Source organism: Trematomus bernacchii, unplaced genomic scaffold (genome assembly GCF_902827165.1).
Source record: "Trematomus bernacchii unplaced genomic scaffold, fTreBer1.1, whole genome shotgun sequence".
Taxonomy (NCBI): Eukaryota; Metazoa; Chordata; class Actinopteri; order Perciformes; family Nototheniidae; genus Trematomus; species Trematomus bernacchii.
The window spans coordinates 3704921-3732102 of record NW_022987313.1 but is presented as its reverse complement, the minus strand read 5'-3'; the positions used below and the strand labels follow the sequence as shown (position 1 = coordinate 3732102).

General features: G+C 41.4%; 1 protein-coding gene across 1 annotated transcript; it reads right to left on the bottom strand.

Annotated features, from left to right (window-relative positions):
- Positions 1–24550, bottom strand: ddhd1a (DDHD domain containing 1a). The gene is given in 15 exon segments (XM_034126129.1): positions 1–3281; positions 3365–3562; positions 4475–4647; positions 4750–4814; positions 5504–5653; positions 6155–6230; positions 7554–7738; positions 7740–7817; positions 7909–8015; positions 8581–8690; positions 11306–11453; positions 13194–13322; positions 16349–16450; positions 21445–21621; positions 23280–24550. Coding segments are annotated over 15 exon segments (2652 nt in total). The 5' UTR covers positions 24046–24550; the 3' UTR covers positions 1–3093.
- Between the last annotated feature and the right edge of the window lie 2632 nt (positions 24551–27182).

The window sequence follows — 27182 nt, the reverse complement described above, 5'->3', positions numbered from 1 at the left end:
TCTTTGTATCCAAAAAAGGAATGCTTTAATAAAAGGAAATAAATACAGTGCTTTGGATGGCAGTTAGAATCCATTACAGGCATGGGTTATTGCACAGCTCTAAGGAAAGACAAAAACACTTTCAGGACATCCGTTCAAAGTTAGAGCGACAGTGGTACCTGACACACATGTAAAACATTTCAGTCAGATTACCAACAAGACATTTCAATGTGTTTTTTTCTCTTTCACTCCCACTGACTGTTTACATATGGTGCAGGCCCTTTATTCTTTATCTCGGAACATTTTAAAGACAACACATCTGTGACACTCTTCATTTTTGTACTTAATAATGGCTTCAAACAGGTGTCAACAGCAGTGTTGAATTGACAAAACATGTAACGGTAGACATTTCCCTGATGCTTGGTGCCTTTAACAAGAAAATCAAATGCTGTGAACATTCAAAATGCTGTGCATTAAATGCTCATATTGTCAATGTAGCTCAAAAATAGCTTTTTTCCTAATGCTTGGATGCTTTTTCTTTTTGCAAGCAGTGTGAACAAAGTTGAAAATCTGTGCTTGATTCAGAAATTGCTAGAATGTGCAAAGTTCACAAACATCTTTGAAACACTGACAGGAACATTGTCGTAATTTTTACGATGGCCAGTCCACAATCTGACCTACAGATACAGAGGCAACAATAGAAATGTCCTTGTTTTTTTGTTACCTGTCTAAGATCTCCAAGGTGATCGAAGCCTATTGTCAGAGTAACATGTTAACATCGCTTTCTGCAACCACTGCTGCAATGTAACACATGCCGAGGAAAAAATAAACATCAACGACAGGTTGTTTTTCTACATAATTTCTGTGCAATTCATTAAATATTGAAACACTTTCATCTCGCTCTCCCTTATTTGTCTCTACTTCCATACTACTTCTGTCACTGATCTGGTCACAAGAGGCAGCCTGGTTTCAGTCAGTAGGCCTTTGCATAAATAACAGACATTAAAAACCAACAAATAAAATGCCATTCAATGCCAGTCAGCCCTTGATTGTGTGGAACAGTAAATCAGCAGCTTGCACCATAGCAAATTAAACATTTGAGAGACAATAATCAAGTCTGTCACATACCACTAATTCCAATCTGAGTGTTATTCCATTTCATCATCCATTGAAAATGTCTTATAAATTATTTAATTACAAGACCATTAACAATCATGAGTTGTGTTCTACTTATTAAATAATGCAATGCAGTTTCTTAGATGTGTGTTGGCACTGTCTTCTTTTTCCAGCATCCAATAACTATTAACATGACACCATGCAAAGTAAGTATGTTTTTGAACTTCGGCATGATCATCATTGGGCGTGTTTTTCAAAGGACCACATTCGACAGATCCAACATTAATGGGGACATTTTTTTCAAAGCTGCTCTGACAAACCTAAGGCAAGAGTCACGATAATTAGCAAAAGTCCTTTTTAGAAAACCAAAAGTTTCCAGTCGTCCACATTTTATATTTTCTTGACTTACATTTTGTATCGTCAGTTAGTGAATGACAAAAAATGTTAGGCTAAATAAATCCTTCTTTCACACAAATAAAAGGACAAACTGACAAATCCATTGATCAAGAGTAATGTGTAGATTGGCCAAGAAAAAGGCAAAATTAACTTTTGTTTGTAATTCATCACAAAAGCCTTGAGCTAAAATACAAGTTATTTTTACTCTAGGCCAGTTTTCATTGAGTATGCCTTACAGTTGCTAACGCCAAGCGGCTAACACACTAGACACGTAATGTTATTTGGCCTTAAGTTTGAATTCTATTTTGATGAGAGCCTGTAAATGACTAGGAAAAATATTTATTTTTTACGAAAAAATACATCTAGTGCCACTGGATTTAAATATAAAGATATACCTCTGACTTTTCTCTTCATAACTTATTCATAGAGACGCATTGGTTTGAATGGCTGTAAGAGTTTTTGGACTTTTGTATTGAGATATTTTGAAAAATACACTCAGTTTAAGAAAATAATGATACATTGTTTAAGAGCGTGGATACTCATGCCATGAAACAAGCCTCAATTGGTTGTAAACCTCCATATGTGCAGCAAATGGATCTACTGATGTCCTGCACGAGGTTCAGCTGTATCTGTTGTGTTAAGTGACATGTTGTCCCTAGTACTCCAACTGTTGCAGAAAACAAAACATACAAGATAATTATTATTTGTGTGATTTTATAAAAAGTGGCGCTTTGTTTATATTTTTTTGGTGTATATCTATTTCAAAAGTCAACATTTTTTAAAATAAGCAAAACATAAAGATATCAGATAAAGGAACATTTCAATATATAATGATTGTTATGTCTTTCTTAATATTTTCAAAACATTCTTAAAGGGATAGTGTCCTAAGGGTAAGTTAGGAAAAATTCAACGATATTGTTCTACACGAGTAGTATTATTTGGCTAATTTTGAAAGGCATTTCGTTTTTGAGATGAAGGAAGCTAAAGGTTTATTTCAAAGATAAAACAAAGAAAAATGTGAAAATTATATTTGTCTTGGTGTAAAAAGGGACAGACGGAGAACACAAAGGGACCGAGGGTCAGGCAAGTCTGACAAGGCTGGAGAATGAGTGCGGGACGGACAGAGGCGGGACTCAAGCTTTGATTGACAGGAAACATATGGACACTTTATCAACAGACTGCAGCTGTTTAAGGTTAAAGATGTGAGAAAAGAAAGAACTCTCTTCCTCTGTGTAAAACAAACTCCTTAGACTCTTATTCCATGTTTAATGTAACTCGTGGTCATACTGGCAAAGGGTGCACCTCCTTAGGGGTTCCTAGTCCAACATGGTCACCCTTAGGGTGCGCAAATGTGTACAAACTACGCAAAACGAGACAAAAATGCACATTGTGGAGTAGAGTCTGTTCGTCAGCAATGACTCCAATGTGTTAAAGAGCTGGATCAGACGGAGATAGAGGAACAATTAGTGTATTGAGCAGTTTGTGTGCATGAAAAATAAAAGAATGAGGTTTATTTGTATGCCTTGTTGAGAAGGTGACACACCCCCTGCAGAGTTATAAGACACCGATAATGTGTGCGTGTGTTGTAAAAAAGATGCTGTCTCAGTCTGGCTCCAGATTATCTTCCGCTGGGTCAGGGGGGGCCATCTTCTGCTTGTATATGAAGGTCAGCATGAAGAGTGCTATGTCATGTGAGCACCAGTAACCTGTGTGTGAGGTCACCGCTGACCAATAGCGACTCTCCACCAGACCCTCCCGGAGCTCAAAGTCGATGCGCCGCTCCAGCTCCACTGAAAGACAAAAACAGAGACTTTAGGACGGATTTAAACCTTCCCAACCCAGACACAAATGTTATGTGTGTTTGTGAACTAACATGATGTGTCAGTAATGGGGGAGGTGGGCCTGATCAAGGTGGAGAGGCCGTATGCTGAATGGCTTTCTGTTCTCTTCTGCTCCTCTTCCTCAGTGTTGGCCCCCCCCTCCAGTCCCAGAGACACCGAGGGCTGGCTGTTGGAGCGGGAGAAACGTGAGAAGAGGATTCCTCCGATGCCCTTCCCTATGCTCGCCGCACCTATGTTATGTATGGAAGAAAGAGAGAAACAAAAAGAGAGATGCATGTTGGAATGTGGTTTAGATCGAGACGAAAATAATAGTAGTGAGGTCTTACTTCCTTTTAATTTTAATTCAATTTATTTTGAAGTAGAGTAATCCTTGTCTATTAAGACATTCTCAATCTCCCCACAAGATGGCACTGTTGATGTAGTCATTGAGCCTTTCACATTACTTAAGTATTACACAAGTAGTCAACCTCAAATGTTGTATTTAAATTGCTCAACTTTTCTCTGGATTTAAATGTGAACTCAAATTATTTATTAATTCCAGTTGTAGAAAAATGGTTTGTGCTTTATTCTCCACCCAGACTGTTTGCTCCTGGTTGTCTCTCCTCAGACATTTAAGTAGTTGAATATGGTTTTATTGTAGTCTTATTCAACCATTGTACATCTCTTCTGGCTTAGTATATGGCATTCATCATCTAGATAACAAACTTAATTATATTAACAACTGTTTTCCTTTACATAAGGTTGTTTTAAAATAATACTTCACCCACCAAAATTACTATTTGCGTATTATTTATTTACTTTTCAATTCCTGATGAAAACTTAAAATGTGATGTTTTTTTTTTGAGTAAATTCATGTTTTTGGGAAGTAGTGAGCACACCAGCCTTGGATTATATTGCACAGGTTGTGTGAACGTTTGTAAACAGATGTTTTGATATAGTTTTGCTATTCTTAAAACGTGGCTTATATTTACTTCAATACATCAAGACCTTTCTGTTTTTGGATTGTTTGTTCAAAGTGGAGGAATGTGGTTTCAAGAATTCAAGGTAATGAGTACCTGATATACAAATGCTCCTTTTAGGGTTTAATTTAAGTGATCAGAACTCATTTTAGAGCAGAATTTGAAGTGAGGGAAGTGTCTCACCCAGTATGCTGGCCTTGCCCAGGTTGGTGATGGACTCTCCGTAGTGTCTGCGGGCGAGAACAGGTGAGGTGCTCGGGCTGGGGAGGCTCTCAGTGTCAGACGCCGGGTCTTTCACTGGATTCAAGTAGGTAGGTCTGATCCCATCATAGTGTGTGGGACTAATGGCACTGCACCTAAAAAAGAAAATACAAAAACTCAGAAGATACATACTGGAAACATCCTGTGTTAGACAAGGAATAACAGAGTGATATAAGATACATGACTAAAGCTCTTACCAGTGTATCTGAACAGGTGAAACGTTGCTGAAATGTTTTAGGATGAGAGGCTCCAGTCTGTAGGCCTGAACAGAGAAACACAACTTCAGTTAGCTTGAAGTACAGAGAAACGCCGTAACTATTTCAAGTTGTAAAATGTTGGTTTTAGTGTTGTGAGTAGAGTAAAACCGACCTTGCAAACCAATCAAAAAAACACAGCAAATATTAGTTATGAGTCACAAAAAAGTAATAAGGACATACTCTAATTTGACTTTTTAATATTGCCACAGGGACCTTATGGGCAAAACACCGTTCTGCAACGTGCATCCTGGCTATTAAGTGCTGTCCTAGTCTTTCCTTTTTTATCATCTAAATTAAGGATTCATCACCCAGTCTTCACAGTCCCGTGCGTTGTCTTTCATCCTTTCTTTATAACTAATGCTGTTGATGTATTGTGATTTTAAGGGTGTCCATTATCATCTGGCCGGGGACAACAGCTGGAAATTAGCAATGTTGGCTAAAGCTGCCCCATTTACTGTTTTTTGTGACAGTTGATCAATGGGGACTGTCCACGACACTATAAACAAATAAACTAAACTAAACTAATACTTAAATCACGCCATAAATGTGAGTGGGTGGAGTCAAAAATAATGAAGAAAAGGAAATATTGACTCCATGTCATATACAGACGCTCTCTCTCTCTCTCTTAATCAGGGTTTGTTGAGAGAGAGAGAGAGAGTGTGTGTATTAGGTTGGGGAATCCATGGAAACTGACCACAGGGTCTGTGGGATGGAAGACGTTGAAGAGCCGGCTGCAGATGGAGGTGGGCAGGATGTGGTCCTGGTGGCAGCTGGTCCCAGGGCGGATCCCCCTCAGAGCCAAGAACACCGCCAGAGGAGAGCCCATGCAGAAGAAGTTCTCCACCTGAGAGACAAAAGGTGAGATGATATCAATGTAATGAAGGTATGTATGTATATGTGTATATATGTATATATAGAATTATGTTTATCTGTGCGAGTATTTAATTACAGAATTATCTTTTATTTACTTTATCCTGCAACAGAATGACTAACGGGAGGGCTACTTCTGTATAAGCTATGCTTTCTGCTCTCCCGCTTCTACTAATTTTGTTTGTTTTTTAGATGTATAAACTGTCTCTAAAGTGTTGAAATAGTAGAATAAATAATAAATGTAAAAAAGGAAGTCTCTGGTATTTACACAAATAGCAATTGTTCAATGCTGCTGATATGATTTTAGGTTTGTCTTAAATAGCATGCATTCAAAAGGTTTTACAAATAATAACATTAGTTGTGGAGTCTATACAAATCAATACAAAAATGCTGAAACCCCTATTATTATTATTATTATTAGTCTGTAATAGCAATCATGTTTTTAAAGCGTACAAATAATAAATGAATATTTTACATTAAATTTGAGGGAAGGGCGTGCTGGGGGTTTTGATGCCTCCAGTGTGAGGAGTTGATTTTCCAGCTCTTGTAACCTGTTGGAAGCAGAAAAGTGACACATTGTCATAAACCAGAACATAAACAAGACATATTTCTGTCACTCTAGCTTGAAATCACTCTCAATACACTCTTTAGATCCATTTGTGCATTATTATCACCTCGAGCTACCCTGGCACACACATACTGATTCTCCCAAAAAGCAATCTCAGTAGCACTGAGATCGACAACATTATTTCCCAGAGGCTTCTCGTTTCACTGAGGTAATGGTGCGCACTAACTGATATTGCACACACAGGGCGATGGTGGTGCAGAGCAGATATATTAAAAGCCTCTTCCCTTCCATTTGATCACGAGTTGTCACAATACCCTGCTGCTGCACGAACAACAACAAGAAACAACAACACGCCACTGAAAAAGGAGATTTGATGAGCAGCACACTACTGTAAAAGACAAATGCTAGATTGGATATTGAATTTGGAGTAAAGAATGGTTTGAAAGAGATGAACAGCTTGTGTTGTTCGCTCGTAATTAGGGAGCTGAAGTTAAATTTAACAGGTGCAAACGCCGTAGCACGGCCAAAAAATCTTCTATTCTGAGAATTGCGCCGCACTTTCAAAAACGATGCAAATAAAAAGACACAAATGTGCCAAAACATGCAAATATCTTCACCAACTTGACCACATATGAGCAGCATTTAGTACACTTACACAGAAGGATGACATGTAACCATTGATGGTCCAAATGTCCAGTGCCAAATGTGAATGTGTACTTTGTGTAAGAGTATATATATAAAACCTGTAATGTTCTCTAAGGCAGCGGTTCCCAACCTTTTTCAACTCATGGCCCGCTTAAGAATCAAAAGTGTTTTTGCACCCCACATTCAACCATAAACAATACGGAGGCTAAATAAAGTTCTGATTGGTCCATTTAGAACATGTGACACGTTGTTAATCCAGAAGAACAGACCGCTGTCAATAACTGTAAGGACCGTTGCTAAGGAGGACCAAGAAAGAGAAAGGAAAGGAGGTTCAAATAAAAAAAAAGATCTTAATAATGAAATGTTTCCACACATATCAGAATGTTTTGCAAATTATTTGGCGGCCCACTTGCAATGCGTTCAGGCCGCGGCCCACAGTTTGGGAACCGCTGCTCTAAGTCTTTAAACACATACTCAGATTTCCGAAACATACTGACTTTACGCAAGTATGGCGTCTCTTATAATCATACAATCAATACATCATAATCTTTCAATTAAATCACCAGTGTGTCTGTGTGTCTACTGTGTTATATTCTATTGTTCTTGGTGTTAAGGTAACAGATCCACGACCCATGCAATTATCTACATTATCAAGCTGTACCTGTTCCTGGTGAGCCGTAGCTGCTCCACAACATGCTTCTCCTCGTAGGAGATCCAGCGCAGGTCCAGCTCCTCCTCCACGCCGTGATGCTCCTGCTGACAGAAGCGCACAGGATCCCAACCCGTCATGATGTCGTAGGTGATGACGCAGCCGAGGGAGTGCGACACAATGGACACTTTCCCCCCCCCGCTCCTCAAACTCAGGGTTCCGGGAGCAGAAAAGAGTGTACAGTCTGTTTAGCTCCTGTGTTAGGCCCTTTGTAATCTGGAGAAACATGGAGGAGAGAAGTTTTGAGTAGAAACACTAGGTCAAAGAGACTTGTGATTTACGGTTTCTGGATGCGTGCGACTCTCACCTCATCCCGGTAAAGGGGGCTGTTGTAGTACATGATGTCCATGGCACTGCTGTTGAGAAGGTCTCTCAGTCCTCTCACTTTGTCTGGCGTGATCGAGTCTACCGTATCTACAGAAAAGAACCATTATATTGGCTTTAATGCAACACAATGGAGCCTGAATTCATGCACTCTAATGCAATCGTATACATCAGCTCATACATCAATTCTGCCTTAAGTCAACTATAGTATATGTTTGTTAGAGGTTTTAGCTTGTGTTTTACTGGACTACATTCAATCAATTAAGTGGCTACTGAGTGTATCTGGAGTACGTACACAATACAATTTTAAAAAAAAACATTTTTATTTATTCAGGTAAGTGCTTATGTCATCTGATCTCAGCACCCTCCTTCATACCCATTAAGTAAATTATGCAACATACAGGGACAATGGTTATAGCGGTAAAGGTGAATGCGTCCTGCTGTCAAAACACTTAGAAAAAATACTGAGCCCATTAAGGGATGAGTACAGCTGTGCTTCATAACCCTTTCTCATTAGGATACAACAAATGTACCAGTAAAATACATCAAGAGTTAACAAAAACACAGTTAAACTGCTCACACTACCAGCATACATCTACCAGAATACACAAACGTATGCATACAGGCATGCAGAGTTTCAAAAACACACACAAACCTCCATCCAGTGCCAGTTTAGAGCGCCACTCGACAGGCAAGAACTCCACATGCTCGTCATTCTGGTCTGAAAAGTGCTTCTCCTCCATCTTCCTCACCCCCTCCCTCAGCCTGAATAGAGACATTACAACAAAGACCATAGGGCACATGAGGACATCGCACACTGAAATCTGTATTCCTTAAGAGTGCATTTGGGATTGTGTGGAGTGTTATGCCAAAACATTCAAAATACAAAAAAGCAGTAGATTGCTTGAAAAAAGTGATTATCAGATTGTCACGGTAGCAGCAATGTATATCTGGCCCTGCTACAGACTGAAGATGGAGTCTGTGTTTGCACTTGTTCTCGACTCTAATGAATGTCGGCCGGTGAAGAATGAGGCTCATTTTGCTTCTCCCTGATGCAGCACACACAAACAATGGCTGCAATGCTCCTAGTCCTATATGGGGCAGCGTTAGGAAACTCTAAATACACAGAGATGGAGAAACAGGGTGAGGTAAGTTGTTTACATGGGTTAATGGAGTCTGAGAGAGGCTATTACGTGACTGCTCTGTGAATGGAGCACCTAATGCAGGTTTTGACAGGAAAGTCTGCAGAGGATCTTAAAAGCACAGCACTGCATTACCGAGCTGCACCCACAATGACTCCCGAGCTTTTAGATTGGACAGTGAGATTTGACATAGTCGTTTTAATCCAAAATAGATTTGAAAAATATAGTTTTAGAACATAATAATACCTTAAATTCACTGCTACCAATGACACTCAGAGAGGCACAGAGCTGAAATTAATTTAGGTTGAAAAATAAAAAAGAACTGGCTAGACATGTCGGGTTGATCTTTCCTCTTGGCTGAGGAAAGTGTGTATGCTGTAATCCACAGGGAGCTGGGAATGAAGCTTAGAGTGCTCTGCAGCTTGACTTGGTCTACTTACCTGCTTAGCTGGCCTAAGCTTCAGCCAGAGGCCCAGCGTAACTTAGCGACACAGAGACACACATTGCTCTAGTCAACACATTCTGTACTACTGCCTGTAATGCTCATAGTTTAGGGTCAAAACAGCGGTGCTATTCAGGGTCAGGGATGTGTCCTTGTACAGTTCATCACACAAAGACACAGGGTTGTAGCTAGCTTAAGTGAGCTTTTCAAAACTGATCAAGAGCCTATACGCTAATGAGCTGCAGAAGACACTTAAAAAGGAAAAACACAGCAATCATTTCCTCCATCAGGTCTCCTGAGGCTGAAGTCATTATTGTAACTTCCACACAGTGGCCTCTACGCAAATATCTACTGTCTACAGAATTCCTCATTTAAACATTAGGCATTTGAAAGAGGAAAGAACCCTGTCGGCTGGTTTTCTGGATTATCTAGCGGTATCAGGCCATGCTGATCATTTTGGTTCAAAGAGCAAAGGTTGTAGGATATCCATATTTTCCCAGAACACCAATAACATGGAAAGAAATTGAATATATGATGCCCTAAGCATGAACATTATTTTAATATCATTTAGTCCCCGGATTATACATACAATTTATTTAGATTTTTGCACAAAATTAAGATGTGAACAAACATTATGTTTCCCATGAGATATGTCTCTATTGTTGTGTTGGCTGCTTCTGTATCTTGCTGCAGAGCCTCATGACATGCATTGTCTAAAATCTTTCCCTACTCCTTTGTATTTTCTCCAGTTCCGATGCATTGTGCTTTCTTGGCCACAGTTCCAAAGGCACTCTTGGAATACTAGGTACAAAGTTCGAGGACAGCAGCTAAAGACAAAGGGGGTGAAACAGATGAAAAGAGTGGGGGGACCAATAACACAAGCTGCTGCTGCTGCAGTGTTATCAAAAGGAAATGCTTGAAATAACTCCCACTAAGGGTGGCCATGGATTAACAAAGCAGACAACGGTTCCAAGGAGGGGGTCATTGCCCCTGTTATATTAAGCCCGGACCCCCCTCTGGCCCCCTAACTATAGCACATATTTTTGGTAATTTTTTTAACCAACATTTATCAGTAGAGTGGAGAAATTGTTATTATTGATGTGCAGTGATAAATGTAAACATGTAGGTTAACACTGAATCAATGTTCTCGTTTTATTGTGATATGTAAATTGTTAAGACTTTTGGAGAACCTATGGTGGTGGCGGTGGTATGTAACAGTTATAATATAATATATATCATAATATATTCTGTAAGCCGAAAATTGCATGTAACCCTAGTATGGCCTCTCCCATATAATTTAGTCTAGTTGCAGTAGTTATGCCACTTTTATTCAAATGCTTAAACAGCTTTTAACATCTCATGAGCAGTGCACACATTTTTCTGTTGTGCAATCTATACAAAAATATGTTGAAAATGTAACAATGGTGCTAGTCAAAAAAAGGGATCTGATATCACGTGAACCTGCCAGACCGGTTCTTCATCAGTTAATAGAAACACAAGATGCTAACAATGCTTCATCAGGAGGCCAAGAACATAAATAGCACAATTTATCACGCACAGAGATGCAGAAAGAAGAAGTGAGATGTGTTAATCGATGACAGTAAGAGAAGTTTAAGGGACAGACAAAGGGAACAGCAAACAAACTCTACCGCAATACAAACATCAACCGAGAGACGTTTTTTTTTTAACTGGATTTGATTTGTGTGCAAATACATTTGGCTACAGTTTGAGAATCTGACATTAATCAACATGTACATAAGAAAAAATGTAATAGAATTATGTTTTTAATCACTCACATCCCAGTGTTTTTAATAATGCGTCCCTGGTCCATCTTCTGTCCAATCCCATGAACCACAAAGACAATGTGTGTAGTCTGGGGGGGTCTGTCCTCAGGTGACGCCTCCTCAACCCAGCCCCGATGCAGCCGCGTGCCGCTGCTGGAGGCTGGAGGAGGACAGAGACGGACTATTATTGATTGCTTTTGATTTTAGTACACTTGGGAAAAGCAAAACATTTCTACAGTATTTTCTGTTCTGTACAGAGAGGTGCAGTGACGAGTCTTAAAACCCGGAAGTGAGTTAGCATTTTACCACTACCGGTTCCCTCGTCTCAGAGTCAATGGGATTTCTCCATAGGATTTTGGAAAATAGCTGGAAATAAGGTCTGTGGTTGACACACATTGAAGAGACGGATCACGTTTTGTTCTACGACATTAAATACATCAGCAGTGACCCCACTGGTGATATTTGAAGAGTTGACGTGTCTGAAAAACGATGGTTGTTAACAAGTGGCTGAATAGGACTACAGAAGTTGTCGAGGCCGTTGTACGTCATTACGCCGAACACGTAAACACTCCCGCTAAGTTTGTTTTCCCCTGTTCTGCTTGAAAGCAAGTACCTGGGTTAGGGTCCTGCAAACTGTTAAAACAAACGCTTCAACTTGTACAATTTTGAATCTGTATTTTTGAATATGGATCTTAAGTTGGCGTGACGTCGAAGTCGTGCGACTCTGCTGTCCTCGGCAGTAGTTCCTTTATAGCATAACGATGGCATTTTGCTTCTGGCAGTTAGATTTATGATTAGAAAATTATAAAAGTAGGGTAGACATGTGGATATTATCCAGCTGAACAAAACGTGCATTTATCAAACAGGTTTGTTTTCCACAGACCTTATTTCGAGCTATTTTCCAAAATCCTATGGAGAAATCTCATTGCTTTGTTGTCGAGGGAACCCATGCGCAGTTTACTTCCGGCTAAATACGTCATCCCTGCACCACTATTGCTAAACACAAACATTCCCACGCAACTGTGTACAGAGGCTATAAATATCTCGGTGATGTTATTTAAGTAACGTGCTTCCTGAGCCCAGGGAGGCCAGTAGGTGAGACACAAAGTCTGCTGTGACAGAGGCCCAACACTCTGTGCCAGCGTGTGTAAAGCGCGTAGAGTGTGTGTTCTCAGTTAAATCCTATAGTGTACTCCAGTCATGTGCGGTGCAGCAAAGCCAATGGAATTTTCTGCTGTCGAGATAGCACTAAGGAGATTTGCCATTACTGAGCATTTGAGTGTCAGAGGAGATTGACATGACCAGAGCCAGAACTCCTGCTTTCATTATCTGCCATCAGGAGCTGAGAGAACTGTAGATCAGATTAAATTCGTGCAACCAGATCAAACAGCGGATAAGGGGTCAAACAGCAGTTGCCCTCTTTTCAGTGACACTTTGGCCATTTGATCAAACCGAGCCCCTGGGATTAGCAGATGGACACTGCGAGATTTTCTGGGCTAATCCACTTAAGAGACTGAACTGTACCCAGCTGTTGAATAATAGAAAATGGCAGCACAGTGTGAATGCAGCTATAAGTATATTCTAAATTTAAAAAACGAAGTATTTGATTTGGAACACAGCCTTTGTCAAAATTATAGAAAGACAAATACACAGTTTATATTTCCAAAAGTATGGCAGGAATTTGGTCCAATATCTTTTTCTTTAATACTCCGTCATTTTGTATTATATAATGTACTATTTCAGGTTGCATCATCTATATTTTTTAGGTCATATGTATAAATATTGCTGTTCATTAACAAGGGGGTTCAAATCAATTAAGTAAAAATACAAGTATGGACAGATAGGGAATCGTTTCTATACATTATTATATGGAAATATAAAGAGTGTGTACAATACAGACCTTTTGAGAAGCCCAGTTTCTGGGTGACGGTGCGTGCAATTTTGGAAGTAGTGGCATCGCTGTAGAGGTAAACCTCATCCACGCTGTGCCAATCCACATGTGTCCGACTCAGCTGCAGGCTGTGGATGGCTGTAGGGGGAGGGGCAGTGAGAGACGAGTGAGTGAATGAATGGACAGAGAAAAACATATTGGTTTATGGTGTGGTAAATGTAGCAAAAGCGTAGGCAAAATCAGGGCAGAAGGGTGCAGGAAAAAAGGTTCACCGATACAAAGGACTGTGATTACAGATTTCAAGGGACAGAGATCGAAGACATTGTAAGAATTTCCCCCAAGTTGCGATTTTCTAAAATGCAGTTACAACAAGCAGAAGTCTAGGATTGATCTAATCACACAGCTCAATCAAATGCAGGCTGGAGCATTGATCTGCAGGAAAGAAAAACACATCAAACTACCACACACCATGACTGCATACTACAGCTCTTGCTTGACTGTCCTGCTTTAACGTCATTAGACTGAAGATATATGATATATTTTTGATGAAATATCAAATTTAATTTCAGTTGATTTGAATTCCTCTCCATGTTGATGCCTCAAACTGTAATGCAGTGACACGTGCAAGTAAGAGCAGAGGTATGGCTAGGAAGGAGACACCATTTGCTAGAGAAGCTCAGAGCGATAAATGAAACTGGTTGACTTGAGAGTTATTTATGTCTCTGCAGCATGTCCTTTAAATGTCCTGCGCAGTCAAGTTCATCTGGATTGAATTGGTGGAAGAGTTTGGCGTAGGTCCAGTGCACAGTCATGGCTCTTTGTACAGAAGTCAATCTGAGGATTGAAACCCTTAAGGAAGTGGTAAAGTACTAACACACTTTTAACAGTATAGTCCCACAAGTTATAATGATATGACGTTTCAAGAAGCACACTGAAAACTAACTGGATGTCTTTTACCATTCAAGTAAGAAAATGACCAAAAGAATGACTTGGCCATGTTTCAGATCTGAGTAGCCTTTCCATAGTGTTTTCTTTCTCAATCATCCATTCATATTCCATATTTATTCATAATTCCTTGCCCAGGAATGATTAAATATGATCATGTGACAAGCAACAAGATACACTGTATATAAACAGAGCCTATGTGTTTGCGAGTCTCATGATGGAGTAAAGCTAGGCCTCAGTAGCCTGGAAGGCTAATTTCTTCATTGGACAAGCATGACTGGTGGGTAATACAAGGCCAAACAGTTATTGCACCTTAGTTGTTTACTCTGAGGACAAACGGTGTTAAAAGGAATGGCTGCCTCTAAGGGAGAAGGACAAGAAAGGACTAAAAAAGGAGTTTACCACAAGCAACAGAAGTGTTGGAGTAAAGGGCGCTATGACATTTATAATAACAAAAAGATAGGTAATTGCTTCTCCTAGCCAGATACAACTATAAAGCTCATGTCCTAAGGAACCAGAGGCGAGAAATACAGTTTCCTCTGTCACACGTTTCCATTTATCTTTGCAAATTGTCAAATAAAATCACTCAACAGCAAAGCAAACATAGGCTTAACCTGCACTCCCCACACAGAAGATAGCTAAACCACTCTATGACAGCAGCAGTATAGAGAACGTTTCACCATTTGGCTTGGCTTCATCCCAAACAATTTAGAGTGGCTTTCTTCCCTTTATTTACCTCATGGACTCATAAGCTAGGTCAACATAGAAAAAGGACGGGGGCAGTTGTCATGAGACCTACACACGGTTAGGGTGGGTCAAGCCACTCCAGACTGTTAAGCAGTATTGGCAGCTGAGTCCACTGTAAAACAGGAGGTATTAGTCTATATAATATAAATTACTGTATAGTAACCTTCTCCAGCTAAGTGACTTTATCAATTCAAAACATTTACTTTGGGGTTGTACAACGTTACATCCTGTTTTACAAGGAAAGGCTATGTATTGCGAAAGGAATGGAAAGGCAGGGGATCAAAGTGTTCAGAGAAACTGGCGGTCAACCAAGAAAGGTTAAAAGGGTTCATTGAGGGAGTTCTCCAACGCTGCTGAGGGGAGTTACTGAGGGACACAGGATGGGGGGGGAGGTTCAAACGGAAGAATTGAGGGCCAGAGAATGTGAGGAACTGGGTAAAGTGTTGAAATAAAAGAGAAACAGGGACATTTTGTTAGGGAGAGTTTGTGAAATCTGCAGGAAGCACACTGTTCTACTAATCATATGCTATGATGCTGGACTGGGACATCGTGGGAATATATCAGTTGCAACTTTTCTTCTAGCTACTTTCACCCAATGAGATTTTACCACCTCTTGTATAGATGGATAAGACCATTTATTGTTAAAGAATATGTATTTAATGTTAGTAAAACATTTACTTACTGCAGTGCTTTAATAACCTCTCATCCTAGGAGGTGTTATGTTGTCAAATCGCAGGTCAATGGTCACTTAGAATTACTACAAAATGAGGAGTCAGACCCTCAAACCCCTGTTAAGCATTTTTATGAGGGTCAATACACCCAGAACTAGGACAGTGATGGACCTCTAAGAGGGTCTATAGTAAAGAGCCACAATGGCTCCACTGTTCAGCTCATCACTTGTGTTTGGCTCTCAACAGAGAGCTTTGTCCATCGCTCTCAGAGTGAGAGCTGGTGGTTCATTAATGACAGTTTCACTGCCAGAAGGGATGAGAGTAGGAAAGTGATGAGAGAATGGGGAGAGGGGCTGGAGAGATAAAAAAGGGTGGCTTTTTGAGGACCAGATCATGTATTTAACATCCACTGGTTTAAGGGGACTTGCCCTAGTAGTTGAGTGAACCATGCTGCCTACTTACTATCAAAGCAATGGGATGAGGGACAGATACAAAGGGCTCCTCAAAAAGCAGCAACAGCAGTGCTACCAAATGTTGGGTCACAGCACACAGGGAGAAGTTCTAGCAACTAGGCCCAGTTAAGGCTGCAATGGAGAACTGTGAGAGCAGCCAAAGTCCATTTTAAAACAACCATTTATAACTGAGCCTAGGTCTAGTTCTAACAATGTGATTAAACAGGTCTGAACCACAACATAAATGAGAAACTAGGTCCTAGGATTGACTAGGAGAGAGGAAACAAGATAGCAGATCTAACACAGCAGAGGTAAAAAAAAATTAAAATAACTTGGCATGTTACAGTACCTTGGCAGCGTTTGCGCTTGTGACATGTAGTTTTAGCACTCGTCTGATATCCACTCCATTTGAACAGAAAAGGGAGGTAGAAAGGGGGCAGGTGGGAGAGAACTAACAACCAAAAGAGAGTGAATAATGGCCGTTACCCTGGTGTCAGTCACAGGCTACAGCTGTCATCACTCAGGCCAATCTATCAAGGAGCGCTGCTATCAGGTTAGCACCTTAAGGCCCTTGACATTGAGCCTTAGTAATAGTGGTAGCAGCGCTGTTTGACATAATGGCCAAGATGACTGAGGTAGCATCTGTTTTACACTCAATACAGACTACCTGCTGCCTTCACTGTCATCGACATGTCATTAAGGTTACAAATACTTTTGTGTAGTGTATGACACAGCTACTTGACTAAAAAAAGGCAGTTTAATGGAAAACTTTTTCAAACATAGTATGTGGAAGTTCTTTATGTAAACAAAACATGACTAAAACAACTATATTGTATATTAACTGCACAATGACCACAAATTAGATAACATTTCAAGAATTGTTTTGCAAAGTAGGGAAACACAAAAAATAAACAAATCATTAAATGTTCCAGACAGCCCCTGGAAGTACTAAGGCCTAGGCTCCACGGGAACGAAAACGGGTTGAATCCGCATATTTCTCTTGCGTATAGCCCTTTAAGCTACACGACGCCGTAACGGAACGGTAGAAACGGACCCTGCAAACGACAACGGGTCCAAAGGTGGATAGATCTGGGAACGGAGCGCTCTGGGGGGTCCAACGGGGCCGTGTGGTCGCCTATACGGTCATCCGTTTCTGATAATGACGACGCAATAGCCCCGCCTCTCCCCGCCTCTGCTGGTCACCCCCGCAAAAGTACACTGCACACTGAATTCAGATTATTTATCTTTATCTCGATATGGACATAAACGCGAGTGAAGTCTAATCTGACAGGACGGAGACACGCAGCTCCTGCCGCTGTGATGCAGCGGGAGCAAAACACACACTTCAAGTCAGATCATCACCCTTAGCTATTTTAATTACCTCTCAAACTACCTAAACTAGTTATAAATATGTTTATTTTACTGTCGAGTCATCATTACTGGATCAGCTGCTGCATGAGACAGACACTGACGCTGTGAGAAGAGAGGAAAAAGAGACAGGCTCTGTGTATTTTATTATTATATATCGTCGTTATTCATTTGTTTTAAAGCTCAATAAATAACAAAGAAGACCTTTGACCGGCACTTTTATAATTTTGTCCGGAAGATTTAAACTTTAACACACGTTGACCGGCGAAAAACTCTGCCCGGTTCCCTCGGCCCCCACCGCGGAGAATAAACAGAAGTGCAGCCATGACAACCATTCTTCTTCGCTGCTTTTGTGGAGGAAGTTGCTGCTTTGGTGGAGGAAGTTACAGCGCCACGTACAGGCTCGGCATATGTACTGCAGCTTTTCCAGCGTTTGGATGTAAACGGAGCTGTCTCGTGAAGCTTGACACAATCCGGTGTATATTGCGTGTGGGCGGAAGTTTTTTGGCGTTTGCGTTAATCCTATGCGTTTTGCCGTATGCGTTCCCGTGGAGCCTGGGCCTAAGTTTTCCACTTAGGACAACAAATAGTATGTTAATATTGAATATGTTGCATTTTTAAGGAATTGATGTTGAATTCATACTGACAACATACATACAAATAGATCTGTAAGAGTGGATGATACTGCTGCTCTGTGTTCATTCAATCCCTGAATTGCTTGTAATCAGATTTCGTGATCTGACATTTAAAAAAAGACCTTCTCTGCATTTGTTAATCAAATCAGCATGTCTACGAAAGTCACATCTGACTAAATCGGTCCTCCCGTGATAACACAGACATTAGACTTGCAAATGTCAGCAGTGTCTCCCTTTACAGAGGTGAAAGGCTGAGGAGGAGGAGAGACCTGCTGAGTGCACAGGAAGCTAGTTTGCTGTAAAAGCGATCAGTGAAGTCCATGTGGGCATTACAGCACTGATGGATCCATCAATAATAAGGTGTTTCCTAAAGACAGGAATATCTACTATATGTGGAATCCTCATATGGATGCAATAAGAACATTTGAATTCTGTGGTAGTTTGAAGTGTTTGTCCTTTAGATTTATACCACACTATATTCCTTTTGGGTAAAGGCACTGTAGATAAATGCCAACTGATGATTACAAACATATTTAAGCACAAATGAAGACCAAATCTAACCCGACTTCCAATAATAAGTAAATAGATAAAACATTTTATAATGTCCAGGTGCTTGTTATTACATGAGCAAGTTCCAAATATGTTCAGCATGTGTCTGTCAGCAATCTTGTGGCGTGTGCTACAGTAGCTGATATGTCGTGTACACAATGGACGTGTGGGCTGTTCCTTCCTTAAACATAGCAGAAGCATTATGCTGACAGATGACCCTGTGCTCAGCCCTTTGACGTCTGAGAGGTCCGACAGACTGGGACACACCCTGTAGTTTCCACAATAGATAACTCTTCCTCTGCACCCATATACACAAAAGATGGAGAAGCTTCAAGCTAATGGATGGCATCCTGTTCTAATTCAATATGTTTCTTTATCGTCATTCGGTTTATATTCAGTTCTCTGGCAAAAACAAATAACATTTAGCTAAATAAGGTTTGTAAAATAACATTGAAAAGATGGTTATCAAAGTTAGCTAATGGAAATCGAACATTAAAAGAATCCATCAACTGTAATACCCTTGTGGCCATTTTCAGTCAACTGTCCGCTTCTCTCTGCACTCAAACGTCTCTGTCTCTGTCTCTGTCTCTGTCTCTGTCTCTGTCTCTGTCTCTGTCTCTGTCTCTGTCTCTGTCTCTGTCTCTGTCTCTGTCTCTGTCTCTGTCTCTGTCTCTGTCTCTGTCTCTGTCTCTGTCTCTGTCTCTGTCTCTGTCTCTGTCTCTGTCTCTGTCTCTGTCTCTGTCTCTGTCTCTGTCTCTGTCTCTGTCTCTGTCTCTGTCTCTGTCTCTGTCTCTGTCTCTGTCTCTGTCTCTGTCTCTGTCTCTGTCTCTGTCTCTGTCTCTGTCTCTGTCTCCCTCCTTTACCCATGAAGCAGGGGAAAAGTACATGTATATAATGTGGGGTCAGGACATTCAAGCACTGTTTGTACCTAGCAGTAGCCCTGCCCACATTATGATGTTATGCCAGCATCGCACGCTGGTATGTCTACCATATCTCTTCTGCTTTACTAACCTTTAGTCTCAGCTAGCTACTCAGACACAAAGAGACCAAAGAAGGGAAGAGAGAGTGGAGACAGGGAGGCGAGATATAGCCGGGGGAATGTATGTGCTGCAGTTATGTCCGCTCTCTGACTTTATGGTCCATTTATCAATTGCACTGCAGTTCAAGGTAGCCCGCTTACGACTCCAAGTGCTTGAGATTATTAGTTTCTAGATGGAAGACTCTACTGTAAAGGCTCCATGTAATATTGACCCAAACAGGTGAATTAACTGGATCTATCACTCACTTTGCTTTCACACTCGGCTAAATATAGGAGTGGAAAACAATCTGCCAACAAAGGCAGCAGGGGGGTTTCAAACAGATGCTCACTGTGAAATTATATAACATGTAGGAAAACAGCCAGCATTGAGTTTAACAACATTAATTCTATAACGGTGTGTAGTTATTTCTACACTATATTAAAAGGTGATTATAGTTGTACTGCCTCGTTCACCCTTGCAGTAGATCACCCACTAGATAAGCTAAGGTCATATGATCTGTGTGTTGTGCAATGACGAGTGTGCCCTTCCTTTATATTTCACACACCTGGCAGATAATCTGATATGCCGGTTTCCTCATACAGATCTGTTTGTACGAATAGTTGTGGACTAGGAGTGACCTTCTAGTTCTGATTAAAAAACGTCTGTGATTCAGCTCAGGATTGTGCCAGTTGCTACGAGCACATGACACGAAGAGTGACTGTGCAACACGGCTGGCGACCTATTGAAGTCACTTTCTTCTGCTCAGTTGATATCTTTATTTATAGCCCTAAATTTATTCTGAGTAGGGGAGAGTGACAATATCTCGACAGGCCAGCTCCAGTGCAGTGCAGTGGGTAAGAAACAAAAAAGCCAAGAATAAATTACTGAGGTTTTGCATGATTAATTGCAATTTCACAGAGTCATTATGCAGTTGTTATTCAAATATAAGCAAGGTTACAGGAAATAAGGGGTCATTTGATGATTAACTGCTATTAATTAGTTGAGGGTAAAGGATTAGCATAAATGTCCCAGATTACATTTGTGATGTCTCTCACATAGTTTTAATGATGCACATTTAACATTTTCACTCTCCCTTTAATAGTGGCTGCAGTTTTTCTCTGTCTGCTTCTCTCTATTTATCGGCCACATTCACACACCCCCGCATTAATCACCAGTGAGGGTCCTGTAGATCTGGCTGCCGTAAGGAGACTGCTGAATCAAAGAACCTCTTTCTTATTGCCTCTCGCAGCTAAAGCACTCCTCAGTCAGGGAGGAGAGACGTGGCTGAAAGTTCGAGCTGCACCTGATTTGCATTGGGAGGATGACATGACTAAACCTACACTCCCTTCAATGGAAGCACCTGCTCCATTCAGTTCTCCCGACTGTGAGACGATAACACAGCAGGCCTGTCACATCATTCACTATGCATGACTCGCAATGCTTTTATGCTGGTTTTATTGGTAAAAAGGATGACTTTTTAATCAAATGTATTAATAAAAATAGGCTTAAGATAGCATTACATGAATTCACTGTCCTCAACTAAGCTCGACATAGGTTTTTTTTATGAGATACTGCCTGCCTGCCTGGAATACAAAATACTGCAGGGTTGGTGAATGCAGCAGCAGAGTACTGGTGAGTGAGCAATAATGTGTTTTGACCTTATGTTGCTACTCCCAAACCACATGCTGACTCTCTACAGCATTCTCTCTCAAATCTAGCTCTCAGCTGTATTTCATTCAGACTTTCATTACCAGAAAGGATGATTCAGTGCAAAAGAAAAGAAGCTTTTTAGATGTAGGGGCCTCTCCCACATATTCCTTAAATCATACAACATTATCATTATTCTTCTACTATACACCCTCCCGTTCGCTCACCGTCTTTGCTGTCGACGGTCCTGACCACCAAATCCGTCTCGAAGGTGTCCTGCATTTGTTGCCCGCGGAAATGGTTCAGGTGCTCGTGTTCCATGAGATCACTTTCCTCTTCCTCCAACGGTAACCAGGTGCCATCAATAAACCACTGACCTCTCATGACTGGAATATGATCTTGCTCTGTAGGACAGTAAAAATAGCGTGGATTTAGACACAAAAGAAAAAGGGATAGACATTTGGGAGCCAGCATATCTGTAAACAAATCTTTTGGAACATTCAAATGTACATAATTTAACATTTTGTTTTGCTTTTTATGGCGCCGTGTGTGAATGACACCTCCTGCCAAAGGTTTCACACTATAAATCACAGGTGCTAATCTAAAGGTGTGGTGTAACCTGTGTGCAGCAATGCGTCTACAAAGGCAGGGAGAAGGACAACTGCAATAGAGTAAGCGGGAAATGTAAACAACACTGGTTTAAAATACCTAACCATAGTCTCTTTTAAGTAACTGTGTGCATGACAGTGTGTGTTTTAGATGACGTAAACTGATTTCCATTTAACTCAACAAGTCTGGCGAAATCCAGGAGGGCCAAGTCTCAGTGGCTTGTGGAGCGAGGCCAGTTTTGATTACTGTCTACAGTGACATTATTAACGGATACTCTGGGGGTGAATAAGACTGTAAACAAAGTTCTGAATGTAGGCTTCTTAGCAATAGAAAGGAGCATATCTGTACAGAGATAGACTGCTAATGTGGACAAATTTAAAAACAAGTGAGCATACTCAAATTTACTGACTAAAAAAAATACATACTGAGGCTCACAGTAGAGAGCCTTTATCAGTATACGTTTTCACTTGTATGTTAACGTGGTTCATGTCTGGTTAGATAAGATAAGACTTCACGCCTCACATAACTTGAGGCTTCCATTTAGTGATAAGTGACCTTGATGGAACATAAAACTATTGCAAAAGTCTTAGTTCTTTTTCTGGAGGTTTTATTTCTTGGATTACATTAGATCAACTTCCCATTTTCTCAACGTCTGATTACATGACCTGTGGTCTCTTAACCTAACTCATAAGCTTTTGATCACTTCTTAAATAATCCCCTCTTACATCCATCTCACATGTAGTGCACGGGGGGCTTTAATGTTAACATGACACTGTTTGCAGTGGTGTCTGGCCAGGACAAGCTGAAAACGCACAGCGAGGATCTGAGATAACTACAAAAGGACTTACATCCACAGCATGAACATTGAGCAAAAATAACTGATTCTCTAAATGTCACTTGGAGTAAACCTATAAAAAGAACCAGCTACCCATGAACCCTTTCATTGGGGTCAGTTTTGCCGAGGCTTTACAGTAACCGCCTTCATTTGTTCCCTGCCTTTTCCTGGAAATACCCATGAATTAGTTAGCATAGATCAGCTGAGCCCAATAGACTGACTTCCTGAGTTGCTCAAATGTCCCAACAGGGCTTAGTAATTACTGAGCACAGTGAAAAGAGAACTGCACAACAATGCAGGACTCAGTAACTAAAATCAATGGATGATGAAATGCTAGTTTGTGTCTTTTAAAAGGAGCAGCAATGGATGCTGCAATGTGTCTCTGATAAGCACCAGACTTATGAGTGGATGTGAGTCGTTAATCTTCAAGTTGTCAGCCAGTATCCTGCAGAATATATAAAGTATATATGAGGTATAGGAACACGACATGAATTAGTGCCTATAGAGATGCAATCAGTGATGCGTTTGAGACCTGCCACCAGAAAATACTACATTGTGGGACTGATGCAAAAATATGATTTTACAGTTGTATCAGGGATGATTTGTTATGATACTCACGCTTCCAATAAACTGGATTGCATTCCCTCTCCTTAACATCCACCTCATAGAGCCCTCCCCGGACACAGACGTTGAATTCATTGCTGACAGGGTCCCTCTCCTCAGAGGACACGGTGGATGTGTCCAGGGACACCCGGCCTAAGTGCACACTGCTGGTCCTCGTCTCCCCCGGTACCGCACCGTTCAGTCCCCTGCTCTCCACACCGTCATTCCCGCACTCTTCCTCCCCACCGCTGCCCTGGGAGCATGCAGCAACGGGGTTCAGTTCACAGTACTTCCGATACCTTAACTCAATGTTAAGCGAGTCATGCCCGACAAAGGGCTTCCACGTTTTCTTGTCCTCCTTGTAAAACCAGCGCACCTCCTCGGGACCGAGCTCCGTGACCACCTCGTTGAAGCGGTGTCTGGAGCTGTTGGACCGCGACCTCTTCCTCCTCTCGAACAACGGACCCACGTGGCTCCCATCGTTGTCGCTGTAGTCCAGAGAGCTGGTGTCGAGGAAGGCTGTCGGGGAGCTCAGGTCCAACAACAACCGGTCCTGGGAGCCGTGGTGCCTGGCGTGCAGGAGTCCGTCCAGTCCCGACTGCACTGAAGACATCCCCGCCTGCATCGTGTCGCCCATGGGACTCATTGCATGACAGTACGAGAACACATCGTTCCCCAAATCCCACTCCTTGTTGTTGTTGGTGGGGTCGACGCTGCCCGGCAAGCCCTTACCGTCGGAGCTAAAAGCGGATGTTTTGGTTGTAATGTTAAAACTGCTCATAACTACCTGAGCAACCAAACTACCCCCCAGTCTGCCACTTCACACCAACGAAGCTCTCACTTTTACTTGACAACAGCTATCGCAATATGTCATACTGGACAGTGTTAAAATTACATTTCTAAACAAAACCAAAGACCTCCAGACAAGCTCTCGACGCATTTCCTTGAATGCCCCGAAGCTTTAGCCTGCTAAATTAGCAAGCTAAGCTAATGAAGCCGGTTTTAGAACTCCGATGCTAGCTTATTAGCATGCCTGCAACGTTGCAACCGGAAAACCTGTACACTCTTTTTCTCCTCCTCGTAACTAAAATAATCCCCTATGAAACCACTTTCCTGTCAACGGGTCGTTTTAGTCCAACTTGATAGGCGGAATAGTGCAGTCACCGTACTTTGAGAGTGTGTTCCCGTCTCTGTGGTATTTCTGATTCATTCGTTGTCCAAACAAACCTTGCATAGAGACAGAACTGTAGTATGCGTGCGTATAGCATGACAGCTGACGCATAGATCACAGGATTCCATCGTGAACGCGCACGTAGAAGCTGCGCGAACATGACGATATCTCTCTTCTTCTTCTCTCTGGCCCATTTTGATTTCGGTGCAATGTTGCCTCCTATTGGCTTAGAAAAAAACTTTTTTTATCCTCTGATATATGGTTTGCCATTTAAATAATTGTGCTATTGAAGAATGTTAGTATTCTCCTAGCTCTCGCTTTTTTTTGAGACACCTAGGAGTCGCCAAGTAGAGATCTAAGGTAAACATGTATTTAGTCCCAGTGTGTTTACTTGTCTACTTCATAGAACTATGAATATAGCCTAATAATCTCTTCCACTGCATTGCTATACAGTGCTCAATGATTGGGGACATAATTGTACAGACTCCAGGTTCACAATTGCCATCTCCCACTAAAATAAAGTGCATTTCATCTCATCCTTCAGAGGCATGTTCCCTAATGCAAGGTTCACTGATGGTTGAGTGGTTTGCAACACTCTTCCTCATCTGTCTGCATCCTGCTATTGATCACTCAGTCCTTCAGTGATAATGCTGCAACCCATACCTCCAGCTAAATGGGACCTGGTCCTCTGTACTATACCTGCATTATGTCCTTAGCTGCCCCACCAGGGACCGTTATTGCCCTCTACTCAAATATGCGGAGACCCACACTAGGCCTATGTATGGTGTAGCTTTTACCCCTCCCTACCCCCCAATGCCATCAAGGCAAATACCTAATCTAGGACAACTTGATCCAAACTCCCATTGTTCAGCTACCACAACAATGCAACACATTTTGCACAGTGTATTAGTGGAGCACGCTCAAACTGTTCGCCGGAGCCTCGCAGCGGAGTAACTGCGGAGCACATAAAGCAGACCCTTCACGCGATAGCAGAGCGAACAGGTACAGGAGGTAGTTAATCGATCGCAGATGGCGTCGTGCTCGCGGGCGGATACAAACAGATTAAACCTAAATGGGTCGCGCTCTTTATACAGTCTATGGTCGCGCTATATACTTTGGCGGACGTTAATATGCCTGGGCGGCCCGCCGAAGTAAAGTCTATGTGTGGGAAACCCTGCATTAAAGTGCACCTATCATGCTATTTTTAGGCAATAGCATAGGTCTCAGATATATAAAAATATATAAAAAACATGTCTATGAAGTGTTTTGCTCAAAATACCAAACAGATCACCCATCCTAGCCATGCCTCATATCCCTCCATTTCACTTCCTGTTTCAAAAGTGCTGATTTGGGGTATAAAGCTTTAAAAAAAAAAAAAAATTGCGGGAGCTCATGCGGGAGATTCTACCGGCAGATACTGCAGTGATGAAACGCCATATCATGGATTATCAAGGATTATTTCTGAAACAGTATGGAGCTCAAAGGCTTTTTCTCTTGCCGGTTATACCACAAGGTGAGTTCCTTTTTATTTCCTGCTTCTTCACACACATGCTCTGTGCAGTACAGGTTAGATCTGAGTATTAGCGATGCTAATGTAAACATGCACCGACCATATTACATCAGAAACAATGCCCGACTGTTTTGGACTCTGTGCAGTACAGGTTAGCTCTGAGTGTTAGCGATTAGTGATGCTAATGTCAACATGCATCGACCATATTACGTCCAAAACAGTCGGGCATTGTTTCTGATAGCAACGTTTCTGATAGGGCCGTGGGTGTAAAGCCAGCCAACATTTCCGATATTACATCATATCGGACGCAAATCTGGATCAGCTCCTTTGGAGTTCCCCGACACACCAGGGACACATATTTATGTATAAAAGACATCAAAAAGTGCATTTTGCATGATAGGTCCCCTTTAAGGCAACCCTGAACATAGGCCAAGTCCCACTCCTTTGCTTTCAGGGTCTTATGAGGTGACAAGTTACCCCACCAATGCCTAAGCTGTTTCTCTACAATGCTACTTAAACAACTATTTTACCCATTTAATAATGATTTTATTGTGGACTTCGAGGGACAGTTGGCCAGAGAACCCTACCTTTTTATTTTATTTTAAATTTCTATGAGTGCCCCATTTATTCTGCTAATATTCTTTTAAATATCATTTTCAATTTTTTGATGGATGGAAAACTTAAAGACATAACTAATTTAATAGGTTCTCCATATACCTTAAAGGGGACCTATCATGCAAAATGCACGTTTGTACGTCTTTTATACATGAATATGTGTCCCCGGTGTTCCAGGGAACTCACCAAGTGTCAGAAAACACAACCCTCTCTATTTTCCTCCATACCCAAATCTCTAAAAAAGGGGCTGCAACGGATCTGATACAGACTGATCCAGATTTGAACACTTCTATGACGTCACAGAAGTGGCGCTACGGCTATTGGGCCAACTCTCCACCTATCAGGGGAATGTGGGGTTGGGCCACGGCCGGCCATTGCCGCTCGAAAGCGCTGGAGACGCTGTAGTACATATGCCAGGCCTGTAAGTGGCGCTGTAGTCTGCCACAAAAGCAGCGAAGAAGACTTCCCGCCCATAGTTACCATGGTTACCCTTCTGTTTATTCTCCACTGTGGCTTTTTTTCTCCCTCCCCGAGGCAAGCATTTGCTCCCGCTGCTTTAATTCAATGCAATCCCTCCCCGTCGAGACAAGCACTGTAATTATCTCCGGTTAGTCCACCAGCA